The 15,971-nt window shown below is 40.6% G+C and overlaps 2 protein-coding genes across 2 annotated transcripts in view; one reads left to right on the top strand and one right to left on the bottom strand.

The window, feature by feature from the left end:
- The first annotated feature begins 2,803 nt into the window (after positions 1-2,803).
- LOC145500452 (ATP-binding cassette sub-family C member 4-like) lies at positions 2,804-11,524 on the top strand. Its single transcript, XM_081479967.1, has 7 exons — positions 2,804-3,759; positions 4,212-4,591; positions 5,290-7,217; positions 7,809-8,379; positions 8,871-9,007; positions 9,470-9,831; positions 10,447-11,524. Exons 1-7 carry the CDS (start codon positions 3,241-3,243, stop codon positions 10,999-11,001), a joined length of 4,452 nt encoding a protein of 1,483 aa, XP_081336093.1. The 5' UTR covers positions 2,804-3,240; the 3' UTR covers positions 11,002-11,524.
- A 72-nt stretch (positions 11,525-11,596) lies between these two features.
- Positions 11,597-15,971, bottom strand: part of LOC145500469 (recombining binding protein suppressor of hairless-like) — a 14,324-nt gene continuing 9,949 nt past the window's right edge. The window contains exons 9-14 of the mRNA XM_081479981.1: positions 15,323-15,391; positions 14,369-14,440; positions 13,950-14,022; positions 13,297-13,379; positions 13,085-13,188; positions 11,597-12,427 (exon numbers count right to left, since the gene is read on the bottom strand). Coding sequence (XP_081336107.1) covers positions 12,217-12,427; positions 13,085-13,188; positions 13,297-13,379; positions 13,950-14,022; positions 14,369-14,440; positions 15,323-15,391 — 612 coding nt within the window. The 3' untranslated portion in view covers positions 11,597-12,216. The remainder of the gene's footprint in view (positions 12,428-13,084; positions 13,189-13,296; positions 13,380-13,949; positions 14,023-14,368; positions 14,441-15,322; positions 15,392-15,971) is intronic.

Genomic DNA, 15,971 nt, shown 5'->3' with positions numbered 1-15,971 from the left:
ACATAATGGTGTCTTTTTGAAACTGTCGCGTCCATTCACTTCCTTTCAAGAATTCATGAGCACAAAAATAATACCCATCAGGCGCTTTACGGAAAATCCATCTCTATACGCGAAAGGGACAATGAAAGACATCATGCAGTTTAAAATGGTAGCTTGGTTTTGGGTTGCACTGAAATTAACTGTCGATCTTAGCAAGATTGGGTCATTATATACGTAAAAAATGAGGTGCTAAATTAAGAAAAACTAGATACTAAAATAGTTATAGAAAGGAAATATAACCGTCAAAAACCGTTATTAGCTGAGACCGCAAGATGGCAGAACCGAGTCCTCTTTTCTTTAACAACCTTTCCCCCTCCCCCTGCGGCATGCGGTTGACAATCGTTTCTCAAGTTATCCTTCACCGTTTTCGGACTCTTGTCGGGCTTCCCGTCGGTTTGGAAACAGGCTGACACTGCCTCATTCCGCCACGCAAGTGAAATTTTCTAACATGATAGTAAAAGATTGCGAATGGTTGAAATTAATGTACAGTTTGATTGCTTTGGCAGCAAATGAGAGGTCGTGTTATTGACGTACCACGACAGTTCCTCTCGATTTTTGTTTTTTGTTTTTTTTCTGGCGGTGCGGTATTTGTGGAATATTTTACAGGATTTTGCGCTATCAGATTAAAACAAAGCTCTAGTCTTTTACTTATATTTTTTTTCCGTTTTAACAGGAAAATGGCAGGCATGAAAGGGATGAAAGAATAATATCGTTTACTAAAACGAATATTCTCATTATGTATTAATTACTTGACTGGGTCACAAATTGGGTCCACGTTAACAATTCTTAGTCATCAGTGTGAGTCAGCAAGTTCCCCCATCTCAACAAGTACGAAGAAAATTGCAGCCACTGATCGAGTAATCCCTTTTACCCAATCAAGAAAACTAAAAGACTGAAGCTTAATGGTTGGTTGAGTTTATCGTGAAATAGAGCTTGATTCATTTTACTTCATCGACTCAGTGATGCATTTAAAAGTTTAAAAAGAACAAATTATTCATCTTCAGGTTTTTAATTCGTTGTGGTTTGCTATATTAAAAGCGGCTATCGAAGCAGAATATGCCTTCATCGGTATCAGTTTTGCACTATTACTGCAAATGCACTTTAACGAACTAAAAGAATTACTATTTTTTTAAGCAAAGAGGTTCAAACTTCCTTTTTTGCAAAGCAGGAAAAAGCTATTGAAAGCAGACCACAGAATCGACGGTTTTTTTTTCTTTTGCGTAGATTACATCAGCGCTTCGATGGTTAATTGTTCAACCTGTGTAGACAGTTAGTCAGTTGGATTTCAGTAAAAACCTGTTAGCTACTACCAACATTTCATCGTCAAAGAAGGTGAGTTTTCATTATATATAGAATAACGGGATCTTACATTTGTAGGTTTCATTTTGTTTACTGGTAGCAATTAGCAGAAGGTTAAACGATAAAAAGCTACATCTGAACAATTTACTGATCTGTACATTCTAAAATGCGACTGTGCATCTTCGTTGGCAATGCATTTTAAAGCTAAAAACGGTACCTTAGCAGTTTTGAGGCAAGTTCTAGGTACTTGTACATTTCAAAAGCATAAAATTCTTTCTGCAAGGTGCTTTACACGAATTAGAATCAGACACGATGTGATACTCAAGTCTAATTCAAGAGAAAATGACGATTTAATGGTAGTTTGTTTTTAACCCGCTAGAGCAAGTGATATTTACAATTCGATGGATATATGCTGACTTCTTCACTCTAAACACCGGGGTAAACGGACAAAAATATAAGGGGAATCAACTATACAGAACACATTTTAAGATGTTAATATATTTTTTTTGACAAAGAGCAATTGGCCAAAGAGCTTTAGGTGTAGTTATCGCGGAAAGTAACAGAGGGTCTTTGTGACGGCTCTCAATGGGTTTAACTGTCAACTGTCGTACGGCCCAAAAATGTTTGGGTCGTATGACGTTTAAAAACGTCAACCTTCAATTTAAGATAATAAAATTACCGTCATTCGTCAAACAACTATCAAAAAAACTATATTTTTGAACTGTCAACGGTCGAAGGTAACACTTTTTGAGCGACCGCAAAATGACACCTTTCTACTTTACTCGTCTGTCTCAGATGAAAATGCTCGTGTGAGTGTCATGATAAGAGCCAGGCTCAACATTTATCTTGAATTTATCAGGAAATTAATGAGAAAATATATCTCTAAACATTTGGGATAAGACTGACTTGATATTATCGCGGCGTATTCATCGTGCGTTGCCGTTTAATCAGTAGTGTTACCAACCGATCATTTGATATCGAATTCCAAGAAGTTTCAATTATTTGCCGAATATCCTATCCCGCAGAGGCTCGATTTCCGTCGCTCCCTCCGAGTCCGGTAGGGGAGGAACGTGTGTTCCTTGGCGGCACAGCGGCTGGTAATGGAGCCAATATTACGCGCTGATTGACGACTGCATGTTAATCAAAAACATATCTAAGACATACTCTCAACTTTTACATGTATTTTCCTGTAAACTTGTGAGAATAATCAAGGTTCGTTAACAATGAATCAACAAAGACATTTCTAAAAAAACGCTGAATCGAAATATTCTTGCTTAAGCTTTAGGAATGAATACAGTACTTTGCTCCTGTGTCTCGATCCCTTTAAAAACTTGTCAGCGTAAAAGATAAGTTTTGCTTTCCATATTTATATGTCTGCTTTGTATAAAATCGTGGCACTTCGCAGCTTTAGACAATGTTTCATGCGACATCTAATTTAAAACCAAAATAATAAAGATAACACAAATAAAGAAACCATGCTTATAGAAATATGGCTGCCATAGCAACATCAAGTTCCGTAAACAATGACAATTCATACCAAATCCTTCCTTGTTTAAGATTAAATCAAATTTGTCCGCGTCAGCTTGAAATGGCATATTTTGAAACGCCATAAATGTCCCAATTTCTTGCAAAAGAATTCTGCCCCCCTTCCCCTCCGGGTCTAAAAAAAGGTAGCCTCTTCCAGGCGCTCGTTAGTTGGGACGCAGCGCGAAAAACAACGAGCGAAAATATAGCGGACAGGCATTGCTCCGCGCTTCTCCCCTATTTTTTTCGCTGGCAGTTTTTCGCGCAGCGCCCCAACTAACTGAACACCTGGAAGAGGCTAAAACAAGGGTTAAACGATCAGTAAACCACTTTTAGGATCGCTGTGCTAGAAAAAAGGAGTGAGTCATTCTTTGAAACATGGCCAGGCCTTCAGAGATCCAAAATCCAAGAGGTGGTGCAAACTGGCTGTCAATCATACTCTTCTGGTGGATGAATGACGTGTTGAAACTGGGCAATAAGCGACCGCTGACCGAAGAAGATCTGTTTCATCTTCTTGAAGATTACAAAGCTGAGGTTCTCGTGGAGGAAGCCGAGAAGTATTGGTTCGAAGAATTAAAAACGAGTCAATCCAGGAGAAAGAAACCGCGATTATGGAAAGCAATGGTCAGCCTTATTCCATGGAAATCATGTCTTGTTATGATAATTTTAAAAACCCTTCAGTCTTTGAGTTTTGTCTCCCTGCCTCTGTGTCTTTGGCTCGTGTTGAAGACATTAAATGATGGCCCAAATCTAGACATGAAGTTTGCTTTCATCTACGTGGCGCTTTTGGGATTGACAAGCCTAATAAAAGCGTTAACGACACAGCACTATGACTACCTAACTGAACTCTGGGGATTGAAACTCAAGGTGGCGTTAATTGGACTCGTATATAAGAAGGTAGGCTCAGTCATAATATGAATTCCAAACTTAACGACGCAACATGGGAGATGTTATGTGGCATCAGCCAGTCTGAAATACTGAACTTAACAAGACTATTTGTACGAGACGAGCCGATTTTTGCAGAGCTCTGTTTTAAATTGCCTCTGTCCAAAATAAATTAAAAGCAACGAATCAAAAAATTAACTCAGACCGTTTTCTTTGATACCCCTCTAATTAATTCCGTAACAGATTAGAAGGATTATATGTGTCAGTACAGGATTAAGGTGCGACCAGACAAGCCACTGTCTGTTTATTTTTTCTTTCCTGTTCGATGATTAGGTAGAAAACGATTCAAAATAAGTTTCTGAGACAAGTGGGCCCCAGTAATTCGCACAAAATATGCCAGAAAGAGCTGGTACCGACCAGCAAATATCAGCATAGTAGAATTAAATGCATTCATTTTCTTGTAGGTTCTCTCACTAAATCGTTGTAGTCTGGAGGCTACGTTGTCTGGAAACACTATCAACCTGGTCTCCAATGATGCACAAAAGATCGAGAAGTCTTTGAACAGCTTTGGATTTATGCTGTCAGCGCCGTTAGAGATAGTGATCAGCCTGTTAATTCTGTGGTACCTGATTGGCTGGAAAGCTCTTGTTGGCGCTGCTTTCCTTATAGTTTTAGTCGCCTTTCAAATGTTATTGGCGGGGAAAGCTGCAAAGCTGAGAAAGAAAGCAGCCGCTTTCACAGACAAACGGCTCGCGGTGATGAATGAAATCATCTCTGGGATACGAGCAGTGAAGATGCATGCTTGGGAATGGAACTTCAGAGACATTGTGCGCGACCTCCGCAGGTAATTAGGTATTAGTATATATCCACCCAGGGACCTTGTCATTTACAGGCGTGAGAGTTATCCCACTGTGAATTTGAGAGAAATATGATCATGTTCAAACCGCAAGTTAACGTTAGTGCCCGTGGGGGATTGCACTATACTTTTGCATCTTTTTCTCTATAAATATTGGATAATTATTGATATTGGATAAAATATCATTCATTGAGCTTACACTAGACAGAAAGCACTTCTTTTTTCCAAACACCTGGCATATTTTAGTTGAATCTAACGCACACTCTTATTGGTTGATTTATAGTCACGCGCAACGGCTAACTCTAAATGTCGCCCAATGGCAATTGCTACCCGCTCTCCCACTGACCAGAGAAGTTACTTTGACTTCTTCCTGCCTGATCACTTTACACTTAATTCCAGCTATATGACAAAACACTTAATTACTGGCCCCTTGCGAAACAGTTAGGTTTGTACTCAAGACAAAACATAACTTACTGTTTCTCTCGGGATCGTTCATTAAGTGATTATTGTTGCCGTTGTAAGCTCGCCAAATTAAAATAGTCAACTTAGGGCCCGACGAACTATTGCCAAGCTATCAATCTATGAATAACCTCGACTCGATAGTGAAAATTTGTTGCCCATCTTTTAGAGACTTTGATGCATTTGTTCTCATCATGTTTATGTCCTTTCCTGTGATCTGTTCACAGGAAGGAGATGGCAATTATCCGCTTAAAAGGTTTGATTGTATCAGTATTACTGGTTTTGTTCTTCACAACGATTCCCATGGCTACTCTGGTTTCAGTGACAACTCTGATATTGACAGGAACTCACTTGTCATCATTTGCGATATTCACACTTCTACTAGGATTTGCAATACTACGAGAGACATTTTGCTACAACTTGAGTTTATCCATGCAGATTGCCTCGGATGGCAAGGTAGCACTCGATAGAATACAGACTTTTCTGATGGAGAAGGTTTCGAAATCCAAAGGAAACGGGGGAGGCAATAATCAAAATCAAAACCTTAAGGCCAACCTTGCGGAACAAAATGTTGAAGTCGAAACGAAAAATAAAATGGATGTGCAGTTGCTTATTTACATACAAAGAGATGGTGACTATTTAAGCGAAACTCGATCGGGTATCAGCAACCCTCCATCAGAGGCATTTAATGGGCGGGTGACACCAGAATTTTTTTCTACACACTCGGTCTTAAAAGAGCCTTTTGTCACAATTACTGAAGCCTCGTCTTCCTGGAACCAAGACATTTTGGGCAACACGTTGAGAGACATCACTTTCAATGTTCGCAATGGTAACTTGTTCGCGATGACAGGTGCAGTTGGAAGTGGGAAATCCTCCCTGCTAACCGCCATTCTCGGAGAACTTCCTCTGCATAGAGGATCAGTTTCATACCACGGAAAAATAGCCTATGTTCCCCAGATACCCTGGGTGTTTTCTGGTACCATAAGAGAGAACATTTTGTCTGGATTGCCTTTCAATGAGGAGAGGTTCCAACAGGTTGTTCACATATGCGAGTTGACGAAAGATTTGACGAACTTCACCAATAGTGACCTCACAGAAATTGGGCAGCGTGGAGTTACCCTCAGTGGAGGTCAGAAAGCACGTGTGGGGTTAGCTCGTGCAGTGTATTCAGACGCTGATATCTACCTGCTTGATGATCCGCTAAGTGCAGTTGATACTAAAGTGGGAAGAAGGCTTTTCGAGAGCTGCATTCTCAATCATTTATCAGGTCGTATTCGTTTACTGGTCACACACCAGTTGCAATACTTGAAAGATGTGGATCGTGTCATTGTGATGGACAACGGCTCAATCACTCACCAAGGGGTATATGCTGAAATTCTAGACCAGGGAGCTTTTAAAGGAGTGGCAGGATTGTCTGAAGATTGTGAGGATGGACCTGGGCTCCCAGACAGTGTCAGCCTAGACGGGATTGATGACAAAAGTGCTATCAAGAGGGAGCTTCAAGGTCCGTCGGACCCCTCAATCGATACATGCGATATGCCCCGCGAGAATGCTCAGCGACAAACCCTCGAGCAGCAGACATTGGCTGAACTCATCCAAGATGACAAAGGGATCAGTGATACACTACAGCGTTCCATCGTACGATTCGCAGAAGGTAAAGATAATGCCGCCTTTGAAGAAGATCACGAAGCATATGAATCTATTCTGCTGGAGAAGGAAAAAGTTGGCCAGGAGTTATCTGAGCTCCTTAAGACCGAGAGTGGCCTTGACGTTATTCTCGACGAGTTCAATAAGAAAATGATGATCAAGAAGGTGCTGAATGAACCGTCGGTCTCATTTGTGGGAGGACCGTCAGAAGGTCAAGATAATGAAGCCTTTGTTGATAATTTGACTTCACCTAAGCAGACGAATGACGGCGTTGGCGTAAATGTGAAAGAAGAAACGATTCCGCAGACTGCTGGCTCCCTGGTGCTCGCAAACATGCGTGATGCGTCAGAAGCTGATCCTTTGGAACCATCAGTCCTTGATTTAAAGGAAGACGAGGAGGACAAGAGCGCCGGAACTGTGACCTTTAGACTGTACTGGAACTATTTTAAACAAGGACTTCCTGTTTCCAGGATACTGATCCTTGCAGTTGCCCTATTATTTGCCCAAGGTAAGGCTGGTTTACCCAGAAATACTGCTATATCATTGCCACTCAGTACGATGTAGCATTACCACTGTTTTCAAGAAATTTCGGACGATCTTAAGCCAGTAAGATATGTAATGAACACAAACTTGAGTTTTCTGGTTTTGGTATATGGGGTATGTAGGATAGAGAGGAAATTGACTGTCGCAAAAATATGTTAAAATAAATTGAAAAGGGTTAGGCTAAAGCGTTACTGTGTGTTTCAATGTTTCCGGAAAATGAGTAGTTTTTTAAATCATTAAAATGTTCATGTATGCAACGCCATGTTTCGAAGGAGAGGTGTTCTCCCTACTTGTGTATTGCCAGATTTGTTGTAAAATTAAGGTAGCCTTAAAGGAGTTCCTAGCACATGTTACCTGGTTACAGGAAAACACAACAGACTTCGGAGTAGCTAAAACGGTCACAATTTCATAATTGACCGTCACTTGTGCGCTCTCTTTCAACTCACAATCGAAATCATCACCGTTCTGGCTTGTACGAACTAAATTCTCACAATCCAATATTTATTCAGGGTTTTTTTTTTTACCAGTTGTACTAACAGTACGAATATTGTCTCAGTGTGCCTCTTAGCTCCAAATTGGTGGCTGTCCAGAATGGCAGAGATGTCACGTGACCAACAGAAAGCCCCGAACACTCATATCATTCATGGTAGTTTGGTGGCGGTGTCCCTTGTTGTCATGACAGTGTCTTCGTTCTCCTTTTACTACCTTCTCCTAAAAGCAGCTGAAAACCTTCACAGTAAAATGACCCTGGCGACTATCAAGGCACCTGTGAAGTTTTTTGATTCGACCCCAGCTGGACGTATCCTGAATCGGTTTTCCAAAGATATTGGCTCTATGGATGACGTGTTGCCACCGTTGTTTCTACAAGCTCTTATATTCTGCTTGTTCTCTCTGAGCGCCATTTTGGTTCCCGCTGCGACAAACTACTGGCTCTTCCTGGCCCTTCTTCCAATAATTGGGATATTTGCCTACTTCGCCCGTTATTATCTGAAGTCCTCCAGAGAGCTGAAGAGAATTGAAGCCATCAAATGCAGTCCTGTGTACTCACACGTCACGGAAACAGTAAATGGACTGGAAATAGTGCATGCTTCAAACATGAACAGGACGTTTGTGGACAGACTAAAACGGTTAGTCTCAATATAAATCTTAAATTTGTTTCAAGGCTCATTTAGATAACTTGATAAGCATACAACAACCGTGCCATAATTTGGGTGCGAAAATCGTTTTGAGTCTGACTGCCAAACTTGTGTTGTTTTCTTGTCATGCATGTGCTCACCCTAGAGGCAACCGAGGGAAGTTGAAACCAATATTCTGATGTCGGATAACTTATTCACAGCATATTCGTGCTTGCTATTGAAATCAAAGTAGTAATGACAAAGGATCTCTTAACATTAACATGATAAAAGAACACAGTCTATGCTGCAGTGATATATAAATCGATACAGACAACGAATCAAATATGCGTAGCCAAAGATTTGAGTTATTAGCAATGAGATTATAGTACCCCACATTTTTCTAAAGCTGGCTCTCCTGGCAAATCAATACCTTAATTATCGGCTATATTTATTGCTGATTACATGGATTTCTAATTTCTTGGCAATTGTGATTCTTTTCCTAGGTATCAGGACGAGAACACACAAGCTTTTTTCATGGTGGTGTCTTCTAATCGTTGGTTGAGTGTGCGCCTTGATCTGCTGTCTAGTGTGTTCGTCATGATTGTCGCAGTGGCGGCCATTTTGGTTTCGGAGAGCCCCAGTCAGTAACTTTGATTGAAAGAAACCTGACACGCATAATTTTATAGAACAATTTATAACGTCATTTCCCATTTGTTTGTTCGCTTTCCATAGACATAATTTCGCTCTTTTTTTTTTTTTTATACATACGTTATTTTGCCAAGTACTTTTGTCACTGACCCAATCATACAGAGAGCAGAACCACGTGTTCACGTTAATGGTGCCGGACAGGTTCAGCTGGAAATCAGAAAATTAACTCTGAAGTAATTCGTGACTCACTTGAAAGTGCTGGAAAATGTCCAAGTAAGGATAGCAAGTAAAGAGTTAGCTGGGAAACGATTGCAAAACACTCAACATTTCATGTCCTAGCTTTGTTTGACACCTCGTTTTTCACAAATTCGAATAGCTATCGTTATAGAGTCGAATAGCTATCCCTTCTCGATGAACAATTCTTTCGACTAACTTTCCTCTTGTCTTTCCTTAGCTTTGGCCGGCCTCGCCCTGACATACGCCCTGCAAACACTGGACGTCACTCAATATGGTGTACGATCAGCATCAGAAGTGGAAAACTTGATGACGTCCGTCGAACGTGTAATGACTTATACAAATATTGAATCTGAGCCCGGCTACAGTACGGGGGACCGTCCCCCAGAGTCCTGGCCCAATGAAGGAAGCTTAACCATAGAAGATCTTTCTTTGGTTTACTTCAACGGCGGACCTCGCGTCTTGAGGGACATCAACGTTCATGTTTCTAGTAAGGAGAAGGTGGGAGTTGTTGGTCGCACCGGTGCTGGAAAGTCATCTCTGGTATCCGCTCTGTTTCGTATGCCAGATCCACTGGGAAAGGTAAGTTGATGGCGATGTCCAGGAATTGCCACAGTCTAAAAAAGCTGCCCAAGAAATGGTTCGCCTTTTTTTGATGCCTGAACGTAATCAATCCAACTGATAGTTTACCTTACTAAATTATAAAGTGAGCCTCGACAAATGGCGGCTAAATGACTAAATGACGGGCTGTTTAAAGGAGAAAGTCTCATACAAAACTCTACTAGATATAGACGTCTGTCTTCCTAAACCGCAGGGCTTCTCCAAATGCTCAGAATTTCGAAACTGCTTTCCAGTAGCTCCCCTCTGTTTTGTTACAATTTTTGATGCGAAACTAGTAAGAAGCACTCTGTGATTAAAACCATCGCAATCTTCTTAAAGGAGTTCACAAAGTAACATACAGTAAGTCCCGGCCTGTGCGTATTTAAGCCATACTAGCGACCATTTTAAGGAACACAAACCACACAGCTTTGTACCGGATGTACCAGAGGGAACAATTGATGCTGTGAAATTAAATATTTCGGCAATGACTGATAAAAAACATTTGGGACCTTTTGGGGACACGATTTTAGGCAAAGTCCAATGCGACGTAGAAGTCTTAGAGGACACTTAACTGAAAAATATTCCCTTACGTTTTAGGTGTTAATCGATGGTATGGACGTTGGATCCATCAATCTCCAAGACGCCCGCAGGTGCATGGCTGTTATAACCCAGGATCCGGTACTATTTGGGGGTACCTTAAAAAGGAACATAGATCCTTTCTCAGAGTATTTGGATCAAGACCTTTGGACCGCTCTGGAGGAAGTGCAGCTGAGGACGCTAGTTGAGGATCTCCCAGGACAGCTCGAGTTCAAGCTGAAAGAGTGTGGAACAAACTTAAGCGTTGGTGAGAGGCAGTTGGTGTGCTTGGCTCGTGCATTGGTCCAGAAGAGCAAGATCATCATCATGGATGAAGCCACCGCTAATGTGGATTTCAAGACTGACCGTCTGATTCAAGAAGTCATTCGTGACAAGTTTAAGGATTCCACAGTCATTACTATTGCTCATCGACTGAACACCATTCTGGATTACGACAAGGTGCTGGTTCTCGATGGTGGACAAGTGGTGGAGTTTGACAAACCTGAAGTGTTGATAAGAAAGGGTGGACTATTTGCTGAGATGATCAGAAGTCAGACACAAAGAGGGAAGGACTGAAAATGACTGCTTAGTAACCCAATGCGTACCTATCAAACCGCTCCTAAATCAATAATGCAGACTGTTATAGATAACTAAACTAGAAAGGCAAAGGGGGTGTAGGGAGTCAAAACTGAATCGAAAAAATATAAACGTATGTAAGTATAAAGATGATAAACCGAGATTTTTGGTGTGGCCGAAGTTTTCTTCCAATGTTGACAGGCAAGGCTAATATGCACTTTTTACCAGGCCAATCAAACCTTGGGGAACGATATCAGCTGCAAACGTTTACTTCATAGACTTAGTGTGTCGAATTCAGTACGTTTGCCTGATATAAATTTTACTAATATTTTTACTAATTCTTATGATGGTCGTACGCCAAGATCGTCTTAAAATAATACAACCTTTTTAAAACGGATGGTATACAATGCTCTTTATTTCGAAAACGAGCACGGTTACGCCCATTTTTGGCCAAAGTTGGTCTTTGTATGCTTGTTAAAAAGCCTCACTGCATGGCAAGTTTTTTTAAATAAGATCTGAACGTGGGGAAATTTTGCGGGGCGCGAAGATCCTTAAGCATAGGAGAGAAAATGTGGCTCAAGTCTTCGTTATGGAATTTAAATATCAATAAACATTTTTATTAGTTGTACTTTTCGTTGCTACGTGGTATCCTGGAATAGTATACATTCAAATGGTCATATTCCACTGAATTAAGTCACATAAACTTTGAATAGAAGCGCGCTATGCTGTACACTTGAGATACATGGCTTTTGATACAGACTGCGAGTCAAGAAACTTTACACTTGATGGCTAAAAATAAATTATAATATAAAAACGTGAACTAAATGATGTTAGCTTTCGCTGGATTTAAAATTTTTACATCAGAAGGTGACTAACTTAGCTGTAGCTTCGCAACGCAATTTTGTTCGAGGAAGTGCAGAAGAGATCTGCGTCTTGTTCAATTTCACAGAGCTAAACTTCGAGAACAACTCCCAGGAAGTTGTTGCAAGAGATTGTGTTGTTTAGGCGTCATGGTATGGAAGAGAAGAAAAATAGCTTCTTTGAAACTCCCAAATTAACGGGGCTAGTTGCAAATAGGAATTAGCACTGCTTGCGGCTTAATAGTGTTGTTATAGATTCGTCCATCGACTCCAAACAGGAGTATCGTATATCGTAAATCGCATAATGTGAATAATACTCTTGATGAAAAATAAAGTTTCTCTTTGTTTGGTGCTTCTAAATGTCGGTTCGCAGCACTGTCTCTGATATCGATGAAGTGGGTCTCTCCACCGGCTCTGGCGTGTAAGTGAATGTTAACCCTGTAGGATAAATAACTCCATCGGAGCGAACCAGACTGACGGCCACTTCTGTGGGCTGACGAACAAACCGCCAACCACCACGAATGGCCGATATGTCTGGGACTACACATAACAGGCTCTCTCCACATCTGTTAAGTGAAATGGCACACAAGAAATGGATTACTTTAGTTAGCGAATTTACAGTTGAGGACTCAAGTTCAGTATATTTAGATTTCATTACAAGGAGACTAGCCAGTCACTGAATCTGACAGTCATTCAGTTTTCGTCACGTTACGTCATTTCGGTCATTCAGTGAGTCGCATTTTGGTCTTGGCATGTAATGCCACGCCCACCCATGTCACGTCACGTTAAAAATAACTTGTGAGCAACGTCTAGCCATGTCATGCAACCTGTAAACATGTCAAGCCACATCTTGCCACATTATGTCCTGCCAGACAGACAGTCCGTTAGCCAGTCAGTCAGTCGGTCAGAAGTAAGTCCGTTAGCAGTCAGTCGGTTAGCCAGTCAGTCCGTCAGTTACTCAATCACTCGGTTAGTGAGTCAGTTAGGTCATTCAGTCAGTCGCTCAGTCTATTTGACATTGACTAAGCGAGGCGAGCTAGCCAGCCAGTCAATCAACGAAACTAGAAATAGCAAATTCCTGAGAGTTATTACATTTCAATGTAATAACAAACTTTCGCGCAGTTATCTGTCAAAAGCAACATGTTGCTACTTCAATCTTTTTTCGACAAATTCAACACGCCAGACAGTCACAAAAAAAGTTTCCTCAATAAGTTATCACTTGCCTGTACATGGTTTCTGCCTCCACATCTCCAAACCAAACCTTCAGATTGGCTGTGAAATGTTCCCCTGTGAGTTCTAACATGGCTACATCTCCACCACCGTTCAACTACAGATAAAGATAAAGTAAAGCATAAACAGATCTCGCCGTGAACGATTTTGCTCCAGACTTCATTACCCAGGTTACAGGAACGAGGGAAATCAGTGTTTCTGTTACCTGCAAATTGTTCACTATTGGAACAGGAGTGATGGGCGACCTAACTGGACCGTTTCCCTCGTAAAAGCTGTATTCTGATTTATCTGAAAAAGAAAAAAAAAAAAGATAGCAATACTGTTCCTCGGTAGCGAAATTACGCTATAATCCTCAATGTGAATTCGACAGCCCAAAGCAGCTTTGCATTCTCACCGATCAACGCGAGTAAAGGTCATTTCCAATTTAATTACAATCTACAGCTGAGAAGATTAAATTACTGCACTGCGCATATATATGTAAGTTAGTCTGTTTAAGCCAAGCCAACCGAAGGCCACCGAAGGCCACTGAAGGCTGGCCTATACAGGTAGTGAACGAAGTCTCTCAGTAAGAATCCGGCACTCACATTAGTTGAACCACAATTTGACAGCGGAACGTTTAATTAAAGTGAATTGTCTCTCAATGCTTACCCTCATAAACGAATGAGCTGGAGAGACACACACGGCTACCGTTCGCTTGGCTTCAAAAGGTCTTATCATTACACGACGATCACAAACCCATAAGCTACTGAGCTTTTATTTCAATCGTGCTTAAATAAAGGTTGTCTGTCTGTCTGTCTGTCTGTCTGTCTGTCTGTCTGTCTGTCTGTCTGTCACAAAAAAGGGAGGTATTTTACCAACCTGTACTAATAATTGTCCAAGAAGCTCCATCGTTAATCATCTCTTTGTTTTGCTCTTTCGGGCATGGTGTAGCCTAGAGAAAGCAACCACGTACAAAAGAGATTAATTTCATAGCAGGATCATCTAGAAATGGCCCGGCAGAACTGAACACTTCGAGAAGCCAAACCACTCTGATGTTGAAAGCCCAGGTTCATTCAAAACAAATAGAGGCAAGCACATCAAACAGCAAACAACAAATAGCTGTTCCCATCACAAACTTCTACACGGTTTCTATTTTCCGTTTTACCCGGGTGTATTTAGAAAAAAAACAAAAAAAAAAATCAGGTATTTACTTGGACTGCAGTTTCTTCACACTGGGCATACCCTGAAGTGACCACTGGGTTAGAGTAACTAGTGCTAAGTCATGTGTCTTAGCTTACCTGGAACTGTATAATTCTCTCCTGAGATAAGCAAAGATACATTCGTTCTGTTTCTTTCATATAAAAGGCGACCTGTGGAATAATCACGTGATCAACACTTGGATTCTGTTTCTACATGTACATTTACCTCAGCTGGCACCATAATTTGCTTTACCAATAGTTTAAGCATTGTTTCTATTTTATGCTACAAAGAACTTGAAAGCCGTTATTGACAAACAATACTTCAATAACATTATCATGGTAATGATACTGTCAATCCAGACAAACATTACCAGATTGTTCATAGAAACGTGCAGTAAATGTAATTTCTGACAATTGAGGGTCAAATTAGTCAGAAATTATTTTTCTGATGGTACGACGGGGAGGCTCCCGAGGTGTCATGGGACGTCAATGGACTGTTTACGCGCTTGGTGGGAGATTTAGGTCATTCTAGGTTAGTCAGTCTCCGTGTTCGCCTTCTTTTATTTATTTATTTATTTATTTTTTAATTAAGCTTTTGTTATAACAACTTGTACGTATTGTAGCCTCTGCCAGGCGTTCAGTTAGTTGGAGCGTAACACTAAACACGCTGCCTGTTTCTCTCTCCGCGCTTTTCCCCTATTGTTTCACTCACCGTTTTTCGCGGTGCGCCCCAGCTAACTGAACGCCTCCAGGGAAGAGGCTAGTACAACTATAAAATGTTCTACCTTCCTGATTTTGTACCCTTTCTAGGGGTCTCGAGCTGTTGCATCAGATAAGGAAAACGTTTCCACATATTTTGTGGCCACAACTTGAGGGTTTTTTTTTGGTGGTTTTTCGTATCTGGTGTAGCATACGTTCTAATTGTAAGAACCAATAGTTGTAGTTTACAAGGATCGGATCATGCTATATGACAGAATACATCTATATCGGATGACTGACTGACGCATAAACTATTCACATTGAATGCCTCGTGTTAGTGCAATCAGAATTTACCTTATGAAGCTGCGATACAGGGTCATCAGCATCTAACAAAGCAGTCTGCTTGTCGACTTTTCGTATTACCTGAAAAAAGCAAATGAAGATGCCACTGGCAGTTGTTACAATGTATAAAAGGCTACGGAGCCCGTTCATCTACGGTGTCGGCTCCAACTGTGTAGAACGTACTGTCAAAAGACATCAAAGACTCGTCTTCCACAAACATTTTTAAAAGTAAACTGAAAACGTGGCTTTTTTATCCTACGTAATTTGTTTTAAAAGATTTTTAAATTTCTTGTAAAGCGCCATTGAACCATTGGGAAATGGCAGCTCTATAAATTGTAACATCATTATCATTATCATTATCATTACCATTATCATCATCATTATTATTATTACTATTATTATTATTGTTATTATTACTATTATTATTATTATTATTATTATTATTATTATAGGGTGTAAGTCAAATTATATTTTCGCATTTTGATTGGCTCATAGCAACAACCACATGTACTCATGATCTACTGGAAGACAGACGTCTAGATGACGTCATAAGCGTTCTTATTTGTTCCTTACTTATATGTAACAAATAGATTCCATGCTGCCGTGCGTCTGTTCAGATGGTGTAATAGATCTGAGAAAGTGTCATAATTTGGTAGGAAGA

This window comes from Orbicella franksi, chromosome 10 (genome assembly GCF_964199315.1).
Source record: "Orbicella franksi chromosome 10, jaOrbFran1.1, whole genome shotgun sequence".
NCBI lineage: Eukaryota > Metazoa > Cnidaria > Anthozoa > Scleractinia > Merulinidae > Orbicella > Orbicella franksi.
Note: the sequence above shows the minus strand (reverse complement) of the source record. Positions and strands in the feature narration are given on the sequence as shown.

Bases quoted from the DNA above. Each gene is read 5' to 3' on its own strand.
- LOC145500452 (XM_081479967.1), top strand. From the start codon at position 3,241: ATGGCCAGGCCTTCAGAGATCCAAAATCCAAGAGGTGGTGCAAACTGG. The intron at 3,760-4,211 runs GTAGGCTCAGTC...ATTTTCTTGTAG, and splicing joins TTGGACTCGTATATAAGAAG to GTTCTCTCACTAAATCGTTG. The intron at 4,592-5,289 runs GTAATTAGGTAT...ATCTGTTCACAG, and splicing joins ATTGTGCGCGACCTCCGCAG to GAAGGAGATGGCAATTATCC.